This window comes from Microcaecilia unicolor, chromosome 5 (genome assembly GCF_901765095.1).
Source record: "Microcaecilia unicolor chromosome 5, aMicUni1.1, whole genome shotgun sequence".
Taxonomy (NCBI): Eukaryota; Metazoa; Chordata; class Amphibia; order Gymnophiona; family Siphonopidae; genus Microcaecilia; species Microcaecilia unicolor.
The window spans coordinates 353997042-354010889 of NC_044035.1; the positions used below are offsets into that span (position 1 = coordinate 353997042).

Here is a 13848-nt window from a genome sequence, read left to right on the forward strand (position 1 = left end):
TGGGGGGGGGGGGTGATAGGGGGTCAGTGACCACTGGGGGGGTATTGAGGGGGTCACCCCTGATTCCCTGCAGTGGTCATCTGGTCATTTAGGGTACCGTTCTGTGCCTTATTCGTTATAAAAATAGGTCTAGCTCAAAACGTCTTAGTTTTAGCTTAGCGAGATTGGGTGGCAGAGCCGGTGGGGGGAGGTGGGGATGGTGGGTGGGAGGCGGGGCTAGTGCTGGGCAAGACTTCTACGGTCTATGCCCTGAAAATGGCAGATACAAATCAAGGTAAGGTATACAGAAAAAGTAGCACATATGAGTTTATCTTGTTGGACAGACTGGATGGACCGTGCAGGTCTTTTTCTGCCATCATCTACTATGTTGCTATGTTTTAGTCCTGGACACTTTTGCTTTGTTCCATTATGACTGAAAAACATCCAAGTGTTAGGAACGCCCAGATCCCGCCCGAGACACACTCCCTTGTGATTTGAATGCACTTCTGACGGACTTTGTAAAAAAATGTCTAAAAATTGGTTTTGAAAATACCAATTTGGACGTTTTTGTGAGAAAAACGTCCAAATGCAGATTTATGCTACACAAAACTCTCTCATTTACAATAATGGCAAGAAACTGATACTTTTTCAGACGACTATAATTCTAATTCTGTGGAGTGCATCAAACCATAGGAAATGAAATAAATGGAGAAAAAAAACCCCTCTGAATCTAGCCCAGCCTCCAACCCAAACAGTTAATGTTAGTAACCAAGGTTGAGAAAAAAAAATTTCTGGGTGTTTTATCTTCATCGGCAAACCCCCCCCCCCCCCCCCCCTCCTCCCACATTTCTGAAGTATAGAAAAAGCTAAAACTCCACAGAATATCTAGGGATCCAAAAACGATGAAAGCTTGAAAACGTAACTTTCGAGCGCAGGTGCAGATGCCAGGGGCGTAAATTTTGTCCGGACCTCTGGTTTGGCTGACAGGGGTCCCCAACCCCTGCCAGCTAAAGCCTTCTTCAGTGCCAGTCTCCGGCGCAGCTGCGTTCACTGCCCTGCTCTTCTTTCTTCTCCTCTGCACGCTGACGCAAGCATCAGCGTGCACAGGAGCAGCAAGAAGAATAAAGAGCAGGGCAGCGAACGCGGCTGCGCCGGAGACCGGTGCTGAAGAAGGCTTTAGCTGGCGGGGGTTGGGGACTCCCGCCAGCAAAGGTATTTGTTTGTGAGGGGAAGCGGCAAGGAGGCGAGGGGGGAGGAGGCAAGATGAGACGGGGGGGGGGTTGAGGAGGCGAGACGTGGTGGTGGAGGGGCTGTGGGGCAGCACTCAAAATGTGCCCCCAACCTCGGGTTCTGGCCCCCTCCCACCTTAACATCTGGCTACGCCCCTGGCAGATGCAAAACTGTAAGTCAACATTCCAACACACCGACTGTGGCCAGAGTTTGGCTAGAAGTCGCTGTCTCAAGGCGGGAGTAACCAAAACATTCAAACACAGGCTTGCTTCCTGCACACTGGTTTGATGCGCTCCACAGAATTATAGTCGTTTGAAAAAGTATCAGTATCTTGCCATTATTGTAAATGACAGATTTTTCTGTAGCATCATATCGTGTACTCTCTTTGTCTTCTGTTTCTGTTTGGGACATATATATATATATATATATATATATATATATATATATATATATAACAAATGCAGATTTATGCCACTTTTTGGACATTTTTTTCTTTTGAAAACGAGCTCCATAGTATTCATTTAACCCACAATATTTGTTGATTTGAAATGATTTTCCCATGAGGTTCTTTGAGTTTTGAAGTGTTTTTAGAAGTGGCACTCTCTTGGTAGTCCATCCCTGCTCCTCTGATCACTTGCATCCTGGCTTACCTCCCCCCCCCCCCCCACTCCTTCCCGTTACTCTGGACAGCAGAGCTTCTGGGATAGAATCAGATTTTGTTTTACTTGAACACAAAAACGGATCTGTTTCCTCTTTCTCTTGCCTCCTTTGATGGTGAGAAAATGCTCAGGAGGGGAGAGCCTTTCTCTGGGTTTAGTATCCTGCACTGGTTACAGCTGTGCTTAGCCTCAGTCCAATACCAAGAGAACTTCTTATCCGATTTTACTGCTGTCTGTCTGTGTTGTGGTGTGTTCGTGTGTGTCCCAGCCTTATAACTTTTGAATTACTCTATCTAGCTTGACCAATGTGCTGTGAAGTTAGGGACATTTGATTGTTATAGTTTTCAGAGTCAAGTGGTCTGGTGGTCCCTGCGCGAAGGCTGCAGTATGGGGTCAAACAGATTACTATATCTCAGCAAGTATTGCATCGGCGAATGTAAAACTTTACCAATGTTCATTGGGGACATGTATGAATGTTCAGAGAAAATTTCATCGAAATCCGTGATGGTCGCGCAGGGACCACCAGACCACTTGACATGGAATGACCCATAGGGTTTCTTGGGGGGAGGTGGGGGGGTCGTGAGATGAAGAGAACAGTGCAGTGTTTGCCATTGGCATTGAATTAAGACACAAATCGAGGCTCGGTCGAATGTTCCTCCAGTCCTTCCACATGTGTCCATTGAAGTGGTTTCCTGACAAAAATGTGCCTTGCAATTCCCTTTCCAGTCATTAAGGTGGTGTGTTGTGTTTCAAGGTTCAATCGGTGACATGGAGGACGTTGAAGATAACCTTGCAGAGGACAGCAGTTTATCTGAGAGAGAATGTGGAGCCTCAGACCATGAGGGATCAGCAGACTGTGATACATCGAGCCCCCCTTGCAGCGAAGGTAATTATTTACCATCATCATTTCTTAATCGCTCCAGCATGAAAATCCCAGAGCAATGTATGTTTTACCATACAGGAATGCTAAATACAAACAAGCATTAAGCATCACATGTGCACAATATCAAAATAAAATCAATCCCACATCATCAGAAAATGCAATACAAAGACATCAACTCAAATCCAATAATTATGTTACAATGCATAACTCTTCAGTCCTCGTATCCCTGACCCCAAGTTCATTTATTTCTTCATCTGTATATATAATCAGGTTAATTGGGAAGAATTGGAAACAGCTAATCTAGAGGGGCATAATCGAGCGGGGCCGGCCATCTATATGGGCGGCCATCTCTAAGGCCGGCCCCGTAAAGCGGCATACCCGACCATATTATTGAAATAAGATGGCCGGCCATCTTTCGTTTTGATAATATGGTCGGGGCCGGCCAGATCTCAACATTTGTACCGGCCTTAGAGATCGCCGACGTTAGAGATGGCCGCCATTGTTTTTGACGATAATGGAAACTAATGGCGGCCATCTCAAACCCGGCCAAATCCAAGCCATTTGGTCATGGGAGGGGCCAGCATTTATAGTGCAGTGGTCCCCCTCACATGTCAGGACACCAGTCGGGCACCCTAGGGGGCACTGCAGTGGACTTCACAAATTGATCCCAGGTGCATAGCTCCCTTACCTTAGGTGCTGAGCCCTCCAAACCCCCCCAAACCCACTCCCCACAACTGTACAACAGTACTATAGCCCTTAAAGGGTAACGGGGGGCACCTACATGTGGGCACAGTGGGTTTCGGGTGGGTTTTGGAGGGCTCCCATTTACCATCACAAGTGTAACAGGTGGGGGGGGGGGGGGGGATGGGCCTGGGTCTGCCTGCCTTAAGTGCACTGCAGTACCAACTAAAAACTGCTCCAGGGACCTGCATAGTGCTGTGATGGAGCTGGATATGACATTTGAGGCTGGCATAGAGGCTGGCACAAAAATGTTTATATTTTTTTGGGGGGGTGGGAGGGGGTTGGTGAGCACTGGGGGGGGAGTAAGGGGAGGTGATCCCTGATTCCCTCCAGTGGTCATCTGGTCAGTTGGGGCACTTTTTTGAGGCTTGGTCCTAAAAATAAATGGACCAAGTAAAGCCGGCCAAGTGCTCGTCAGAGCCGGCCTTCTTTCTTTCATTATCGGCCAAAGCCGGCCATCTTGTAACCACGGCCCCGTCCCTCCTTCGGTACCCTGCCAACACGCCCCCTTGAACTTTGGCCGGCCCTGCGACGGAAAGCAGTTGAAGCTGGCCAAAATCGGCTTTCGATTATACCGATTTGGCCGGGTTTAGGAGAAGGTCGGCCATCTCCTAATTTGTGTCGGAAGATGGCCGGCCTTCTCCTTCGAAAATAAGCAGTCTAGATGTTTTTTGTGTTATTCCTGTATTTGGTGGTACTGTAAGAGCATTTTTATAACAGGGAGGGCATATGATAGCAGCCTGTTTTCTTTTATAAAATACCAGTATAATTGGATATATATGTGACTGTTAATGTTAAGTGGCCCAGCTGCCCATGTAAGTTATGCGCATGAGTTTAAACTCTGCCTCTGTGTACAGCCTCCTTTTAAACACGCGTTGAGTAAGTTCAGCGAGTGGAGGAGTAGCCTAATGGTCAGAGCATGAGACTTGACATCCAGAGGTGGCCGGTTCAAATCCTCTCCAGGGACAGGGAAACACCCAAATATTTGTGACTTGATATACCGCCTTAACTGACGAACAGAGCAAAGCGGTTAACGAATACTAAAACGAAATGAGTAAAAGTAGAAACGGAACTACAATGTAAAATAGGAAGGAAATACAGTTGCCCAGAAGAGAGGGGTTTCAGCATTCATCTACATTCTCTCCCAGGCAATACAGTTGCTTCCCTGCTCCATTATACAGAATAGTTCTGAGCTGGAGTTTTGACAGTTATGTGCTTGTGTGCGCGCTATTCTAAGCAATGACACCAGTAATCACTGTGTTAAAGAATTTTGCCCCCCTAATTGGAGGAGTAGCCTAGTGGTTAGTGCAGCAGACTTTGATCCTGGGGAAATGGGTTCGATTCCCACTGCAGCTCCTTCTGATTCTGGGCAAGTCGCTTAACCCTCCATTGCCCCAGGTACAAATAAGTACCTGTATCTACTATGTAAACTACTTTGAATGTAGAAAGGTGGTATATCAAGTCCCATTATCAAGATTCCATACACAACCTCAAAGAGTAGCAACATTCCATGTAGAACCCCAAAGAATAGCAAGATTCCGGAATCCCAAGGAATGGAAGAGTAGCCTAGTGGTTCCTATTATTTCAGATTCTACATGGAATGTTGAAACTAGTTGTAGATTAGACATGGAATGTTGCTAGTGGAAGAATAGCCTAGTGGTTATTGCAGTGGACTTTGATCCTGGGGAACTGAGTTCAATTCCCACTACAGCTCCTTGTGACTCTGAGCAAGTCACTTAACCCTCCATTGCTCCAGGAACAAATAAGTACCTGTATATACTATGTAAACCACTTTGAATGTAGTTGCAAAAACCACAGAAAGGCAGTATATCAAGTTCCATTAACAAGATTCCAGACACAATCAAAGAGTAGCAACTTTCCATGGAGAACCCCAAAGAATAGCAAGATTCCGGAATCCCAAAGAGTAAGGAGTGAAGTAGTCCACTGGTTATTGCAACGGGCTTTGATTCTGGGGAACTGAGTTCAATTCCCACTGCAGCTCCTTGTGACTCTGGGCAAGTCACTTAACCCTCCATTGCCCCAGGTACAAATAAGTACCTGTATATACTATGTAAACCATATGTCAAGTCCCATATTTGAGATTCTACCTGGAATGTCGCTACTGCAGGAGTAGCCTAGTGATTAGTGCAGCGGACTTTGATCCTCCAACTGCAGGTAGGGGGGTGGGGAAGAGCCGCTAGACCACCAGGTTGGGGGGGGGGGGGGTGAATTTACTCGCAGCCCACTGGGATGCTCAGGGGAGGAGGTTGGGGGGGCTGGAGACCCACCGGATCTCCAGCCCACCTGAACCTGCGTCGGAGGGGGGTCGTGGGGAACGGAGGTCCATGGCACCTCCAGTCCCCTGTTGCTGGGGGAGGGGGGGTCAGATCGGGGTTCCTTCCAGGGTTGCTGCATTGGGGGGAATGGGGGCCAGCTAGCATGCAAATGCATGCTGAACAGGGCTCACTATTCCTCCCCAATGGTATGCAAACCCTAATGCCAGCTCTGAGCTGGCGTAGGGTCTGCCATGGCCAGCGAGCCAATCTTTGGCGTGCTGGTCGTTGATCTTTGGGGATGAATAGGTTTAGCATGCATTTGCATGCTACTTGCGCTAAGAGCCCTGTTTTGCATGCTAGTTGCATTCTGAGCCCGGGCTCTGATCACGCAGGTGCTAGGATGACGCTAACAGCCTCTAGCGCCTGTGTTTGCTTCTGATCATCGGCCCATAAGAGAGAGAACTGCTCCCACCACGCTCTGAGAGGGGGCAGGGTTGCCAGGTTGGCCAAAAAATTTTCCAGCCCAATAATAGCTATGACAGGAGCAGGGGGGAGGGGGGGGGGGAGAGTGGTGGGATTGTCTTTCATTCAAGGTACTGCTGTACAGGTTTATGACTCAGCTAAACTCACACAAAAAAAACCCTCTCAATTTTTAATAAACAAATATTGTGCACTGAAAACTTCAATGATATAAAAATATCTTCATGTTTTCATTTTCATAATAAGTAGACTTTAAAAGAAATTGGATAAGCACTTGGCTTAAGTATCAAGATCCCGACAGGACGCTGAGCTAGGCCCAGGAACAGAAACGCTGTCATTAGCTACTTTGCCATAATTTTTACTATGATTTGAACATTGTCTTCTGCTGTGATTATCTATTGCCTGTGTTTAATTTATTCTTGCTGTGCTGCTTTGGAAGAATTTCTTCAAAAAGCTGATAAATAAATCAAGAAATGCTAATTTTGCAATGCCACTACTTACATGAGTAAATAGGGTGGGAGGATTCATCTGTTTGGGGGGCGGGAGGTAGTAAGTGGGTGGGAACTGTGCTGGTTTGGAGGGGGAGGAGCAGGCGGAGGAGGACAGCTCAGGGAGGGGGGAATGGGAAGCACAGGGGTGGGAGGCAGGGAGGGTAGGCCTTGAATATAGACCGAGATTCAATTTTTGATGCCTTTTTTTGCCCAAACAATTTGAGTATATATGGTAAATTAGGCTCGTAAATCCAGGCCTACATTTATAAGCATAACTTTTAAGCATCTAAATTAAGCTGAATTTTCAGCTAAAATTTAGGTTGCTAATTACAGCTGAAAATAGGTCACACATTTAGGTGCTGAGCTTTATTTTAATATCATAAGTACATAAGTATTGCCATACTGGGAAAGACCAAAGGTCCATCGAGCCCAGCATCCTGTTTCCAACAGTGGCCAAACCAGGTCACAAATACCTGGCAAGATCCCCAAAAATACAAAACATTTTATACTGCTTATCCCAGAAATAGTGGATTTTCCCCAAATCCATTGAATAACAGTCTATGGACTTTTCCTTTAGGAAGCCGTCCAAACCTTTTTTAAACTCCGTTAAGCTAACCGCCTTTACCACATTCTCTAGCAACGAATTCCAGAGTTTATAAGTACATAAGTATTGCCATATCAGGCTCTAATGAGGCAATTCTGTAACTTGGCGCCGCCAGTTTGGTTTGCGGACGCTGGGTGCAAAGCGTCAATTCTGTACCTGCAACTGTGCGCCGACATTTCGGCACGAGCGTTTATGGCAGGTGAAGATCAGGTATAAATGGGTGTGTCTTAGTGCGCCAAGCAAAACGCGTAAGTTGGAGACACGCCCATGGCCCTTTCTGTGCTCCGCTCATGTGTACGCCCTCCTCGCAGTCACGCGCTACCTTCTAGAATAGTACATAGCTTACTTGTGCACACAAAGGGCCTGTAATGGCAAGGACCCAGGTATAGAACTGGCCTTTCAGAGTTTACAAATTACGCTTATGAATTTAGACCTGCCGTGAGTCTAGTTTATGAGAGTCTAGTGCTGAAAATCAGTGCTATGCTCCTAACTTTTTCCCCGTCCTAAACCCACCCTGTTGCTACCCGCTGATTAGACTCCTGAATTTGGAAGATTAGAGAAATTATGAGTGCAAATTTCGGCAAATTTCAGAGAGGCCAAATCAGGGGTTTTAGTTAGGAGCTGAAACCTTTTGACTGTCAACCAGAGTGTGCACCTTTCAAGACCTAATCAAAGCACTGGCCAAGCTTCTTGGGTCAGGACCCTGAGACCAGGATCTAACCTTAGTTCAGGATGTCGAGCTGGGCGCAGGCCGGGGCTGGGCTTTATCGTAGTAGACGGTGGAATAGTCTGTCCTCAAGCATTTTCCAATCCCCCCCCCCCTCTCTCTCTCAAATTAGAGGCCGCAATCTCAGGTGTTTGCTTCAACTTGCTTTTACTGAATATCAACTTGAGTGAACAATTTCATAAGCAGTCAACTTTGTACAATTTCAGGGCATCAGATAATCGTGGAATAGCTTCAGACATTCTTTCCCAATGATTTCAAGGCATGCAAAGTCAGGAACAGCTTATCTCAGTCTCTATTAACTCTGTCCTATCTCAGATCAAGGTTCCTTTGAGCATACAGTGAAAGTCCCACCAGAAGTGAGGCTCTCTTCTCTCACTTCTCCTAACCGTTTAATTTGAGAAACCTCACAATCCTCTGATTTAGCAGCATTTCCATAAGTTTACTCACCACTGAGGTCAGACTGACTGGTCTGTAATTCCCAACCACCTCCTTACTTCTTTCTGCTCTTGTGCAGAAGCACCGTATCCACTCTTCTCCAGTCCTCCGGTACCAGTCCAGAAGCATTGAAGAGGTTAGACATCGGAGCTGCCAGAAGATCTCCTAGTTCCTTGAATACCCTTGGATGTATCCCATCAGGCCCCATTGCTTTGTCTATTTTTAGTTTAGCTAGCTCCTCACGAAAGCAGTCTTGTGAGAATCGGTCCTGGTCTACCATCCATCCATCCCCAGTAGCGTTTGCTTTCTGCGGTCCTCTCGCCGGCCTTTCATTCGTGAACACAGAACAGAGGTAATTGTTAAGCAGTTCAGTTTTATCCTTATCATGTTCTGCGTATTCCTCCTCTTCATCCTTGAGCTTCACAATGCCATTTTGGCTCTTTCTCCTGTCACTTACATATTGTCACCTTTGTGACTGCTTTCCATGTGGGTGCTCTCCTTGCCCTCTGGTGGCCAGAACTGGTGGCTGCTATGGACTGTTTTCTGCTGTCTTCCATGTTCCAGACTTCAGTGAGTCCGGTCCGGATTTTCCAGGTTGCCAGCCTTGCTCTGCTGGGTTGTTCTGGAACAGCACCCTTACTTGGCTGGTGATTTACTGCAGCTGTGGGTCAGCTGCTTGAGGGGCTTATTAGCTTCTGTGAGCCTTGCTTGCCTGGCCTTGGTATCAAAGGTCATCCATGAGTTCCTGGTGGTTTGTTGGAGTTCCTCTGAAAGTTTCCTTTGTGTTGGACCCTGCCGGTTCCTGGACTTTGACTTTGCTTGCTTCTTGTGCCTGTGACCCTTGGCCTGGACCTGGACCTGGACCTGGACTTTGCTTTCCGCCTGCCTATGGACTCTGGTTAGTTTATGGATTACCCGTGTTTGCTGCCGGCCCCTTTGACCTTGCTGTGCTACTGGATAATGTTTACTGTCTACTATTAAAGCCTCTTCTAGTTATATTCTGGGGTTCCTGCATGTTGTGTTCAGCACTGCTTTCTGCTTGGGTGATTTGCCTGCCGCTGCCGCTCCTCGACAGGGGCCCAAGGGTTCACAAACCTAGTTCCTGCTATGAGAACGTGACACATATCTAAAAAAATGTCTTCTCTCCCAATTTTTCCATATTGGCCATCTTTTCTTCCATTTGCATCTTTACTTTCCTGACGGCTTTTCCAGCTTCTCTTAGCTTTTCCAGATATTTTTAACCTGTCTTCCTCTTTCTAAGTTGTCTTGTAATTTATGAAGGCTAACCTTTATTCCCTTACCTTTTCAGCTACTGCGTTTGAGAGCCAAAGCGGCCTTCTTTTTTCCTCTTACTTTCACGCACTTTTCTAACGTAAAGGTTTGTCTCTTTTAAAATAGCTACTTTCAGTTTTGCCCACTGATGTTCTATTTCCTTCAGCTGCTCCCATCCAACTAACTGTTGCTTGAGATAGTCCCTCATCATGGCAAAATGAGTTCTTTTGAAGTCTAGGACCTTCAATCTAAGTCCTCTCCTCCTGTGTCGTAATATTGACCCGCACCATTCGGTGAACACTAGATGCCAAATGATCTCCCGCCGTAGCATCAGAAACACTCTCCACGTTTGTAAGCACCAGGTCTAGGATAGCTCCATCCCATGTGGGTTCTGTTATCAAGTGCTGGAACAATTCTTCCTGGAGAGAATCCAAGATCCACTTGCTTCTAGACGGCCCCGCAGCAGGGACGCCCCAATTGATGACTGGCATATTAAAATCACCTATCGGTAGTACTTTTTCCTAGTTATATTGTGAATGTCTTCAGTTAAATCTCTGTCCGTTTCTTCTGACTGTGAAGGAAGCCTGTATATCACACCAATGTAAATACGTATCCATTCCCTCTTTCAAGATTAACCCACAGTCCTTCTTCCTTACTCCGTTTGTCGTGTAATTTTGTCTCCTTAATATTATTCTTAAGATATAATACCACTCCTCGACCCTTTTTTCCTACCCTGTCCTTCCTGAATAGATTATAGCCAGGTTTAACTATATCCCAGTCATGGTTCTCCATGAACCATGTCTCCATGACTTCCACTAAATCCAAGTCTGCTTCTACCATTACAGCCTCTAGATCTAAAAATATGTTTCCCATACTACGGTCATTGGTATACAAAGGCCTCCAGATATTACTCTTTTTCCCCCCCTTTCTGTAAAGGTATATTTGATGTTTTGCATACCTGAGGGTTATTAATAACTTTGGGGCTTTTCTCACCCATCCCCAGCGAATTTAGTTTAAAGTCCTCTTTAGTACGTTAGAAAGTCTGTTATGGAAGACACTTCGTCCCTTCTTTGACAGATAGACACTATCTACTCAGTAGCTCTTGGAAAATCATCCCATGGTCTAGGAAACTGAAGTGCTGACATTGGCATCATCCACGAAGGCACATATTCAGCTCCAGGATGCGAGCTTTCCTCATTTAGCCTTTACCTTCAACAGGAAGGATCGATGAGAACAGCACCTGGTCACCTAACTGCTTCACCCTCTGTCCGAGAGCCATGAAGTCACGTTTGATATGTTCAGTAGGATACATAGCAGTATCATTTGTGCCAGCATGGATGAGCAGCATAGGATAGTGGTCAGTAGGCTTGATGACTCTCGGCAGACTTTCTGCTATATCTCAAATCTTGGTACCAGGCAGACAACACACCTCCCTGGACATCATGTCTGGTTGGTAGATGGGTGCCTCTGCACCCCTCAGAAGAGAGTCGCCAACCACCAGCACGTTTTGCTTCTTATTGGCTACTGATTCAGCAGCTTTGGGATTTTTGAGCTTTATTTCCTCCTGTTCTTGAGATTTTTTTCAGCTCTTCTACTTGCAGGGCTGCAAACCAGCTCTTCAGTTCAACAGAACATGGATCTGGTGACCTTTGTCCAGCTGTCCGATTTCTACACAACATCTCCTTTCCCTTTGCTGGAGATCCCCAATGCCTCAAGATGCATTTCTGAGATGGATTTCTGGTTGTCACAAATGCTTCTCAGTCTTTCCACCTCCTTCCTTAGTTCTTGTACTTCTTGCTTGAGGGATTCAATGTTCATACATTTAACACATGAAACCAGTCTGTCACCTTGGATTAAACATTCAGTTTGGACAGAGGCAGAAGCTGTAATGAGAGCAGCAGCTTTGGAGGCATGATGTTTCCTATCCATACTTCAAAATGTAGGAGCTTTTGTACCTGTCAATACAAAGAAAATGCCCTATCAAAGTCCCAACCCTATTTTTAACTTCACCTAGAAACATGGCGGCAGATAAAGCCCATATGACCCATCCGGTCTGCCCATCCTCTGTAACCCCTAATTCTTCCTGTTCCTAAGCGATCCCACATGCTTATCCCATGCCTTTTTAAATTCTGGAACAGTCCTCGACTCCACCACCTCTACCGGGAGGCCATTCCACGCCTCCACCACCCTTTCTGTGAAATAATACTTCCTTAGATTATTCCTAAGCCTATTCCCATTATGACATCACAAAATGAGCTCTGGTTACCAGAGACTGAAACTCTTCACACTAAGGGGGGAAAGTAAGCCAAGAATAGGACAATTGAGCCATTGTGACATCACTGATGAGGTTGGCTCTTAGGCATTGGTAGAATAGAAACATAGAAACATGACAGCAGATAAAGGCCATATGACCCATCCGATCTGCTCATCCTCTGTAACCCCTAATTCTTCCTGTTCCTAAGCGATCCCACATGCTTATCCCATGCCTTTTTAAATTCTGGAACAGGCCAGGCCATTCCACGCCTCCACCACCCTTTCAGTGAAATAATAATTCCTTAGGTTACTCCTATTCCCTCTAAATTTTGTCATCTGCCCCCTCATTCCAGAGCTCTCCTTCATTTGGAAAAGGCTCTCTTCCTGTACATAAATGCCCCTGAGATATTTAAACGTTTCTATCATCTACTATAATAAAACTCACCCTCAACGTTCTGAGGACACTGACGTCAGTGAAGCCAAGCACTGACTTCCTTCAAAAAGGTTCGAAGGTTCGTGGTGGTGAAGCCACCAAAATCGCTCCGGCAATGGCAGAACAACGAATGGGTTGGCCAGGGAGGGAGGGGGGGGGGGGGTTGGTGGGAAATCGCTCCGGGCCCCGCCCTCGCGTCAAACGTCATGACGTTGGGGGCGGAGCAATGGCAGAACAACGAATGGGTTGGCAGGGAGGGAGGCGGGGGTGGGTGGGAAATTGCTCCGGGCCCCGCCCTCGCGTCAAACGTCATGACGTTGGGGGCGGAGCAATGGCAGAACAACGAAGGGGTTGGCCAAGGAGGGGGGGGTGTTGGCGACGAAAACCTTGCTAGCGCCCGTTTCATTTGCTCTGAAACGGGCCTCTTTTACTAGTGTTCCATAAGTTACAAGAAGCAGGTAGTGAATTTAATGTGAGATTGAAGAACCTGTTCAGATTCACTTTGTCTACTTCTTTTAGAATTGTATCTCTATTCAGCAGCTATGGTGAACCACATATAGATAGGACTGTGTCTTCCGTGTACTCTCTGTGCAGTTATCCTAGCTGCTGAAGTGCTAGATATCCATAAAATTGTATACTGTGACCTCAGTGTAGATGACGGCAGAAAAAGACCTGCACGGTCCATCCAGTCTGCCCAACAAGACAACTCATGTGTGCTACTTTTTGTGTATACCCTACTTTGATTTGTACCTGTGCTCTTCAGGGCACAGACCGTATAAGTCTGCCCAGCACTATCCCCGCCTCCCAACCACCAGCCCCACCTCCCAACCACTGGCTCTGGCACAGACCTTATACGTCTGCCCAGCACTATTCCTGCCTCCAAACCTCCAGCCCCACCTCCCACCACCGGCTCTGGCACAGACCGTATAAGTCTGCCCAGCACTATCCCTGCCTCCCACCACTGGCTCTGGCACAGACCGTATAAGTCTGCCCAGCACTATCCCCGCCTCCCAACCTCCAGCCCCGCCTCCCACTACCGGCTCTGCTATCCAATCTCGGTTAAGCTCCTGAGGATCCATTCCTTTTGAACAGGATTCCTTTATGTTTATCCCACGCATGTTTGAATTCCGTTACCGTTTTCATCTCCACCACCTCCCGCGGGAGGGCATTCCAAGCATCCACCACTCTCTCCGTGAAGAAATACTTCCTGACATTTTTCTTCAGTCTGCCCCCCTTCAATCTCATTTCATGTCCTCTCGTTCTACTGCCTTCGTATCTCCGGAAAAGGTTCGTTTGCGGATTAATACCAGTGGTGACGCTTTTCACATAAGCAATCAGCAGTAGGCGTTGCGTCAGGGTGCGGACCTGAATGCCGCGGTGAATTC

General features: G+C 46.8%; 1 protein-coding gene across 1 annotated transcript in view; it reads left to right on the top strand.

Moving 5' to 3' along the window:
* The window catches only part of ZFPM1 (zinc finger protein, FOG family member 1), a 344168-nt gene that overhangs the window by 132361 nt on the left and 197959 nt on the right, over positions 1–13848 (top strand). The window contains exon 2 of the mRNA XM_030204576.1: positions 2623–2754. Within this exon, the coding sequence (XP_030060436.1) occupies positions 2623–2754 (132 nt within the window). The remainder of the gene's footprint in view (positions 1–2622; positions 2755–13848) is intronic.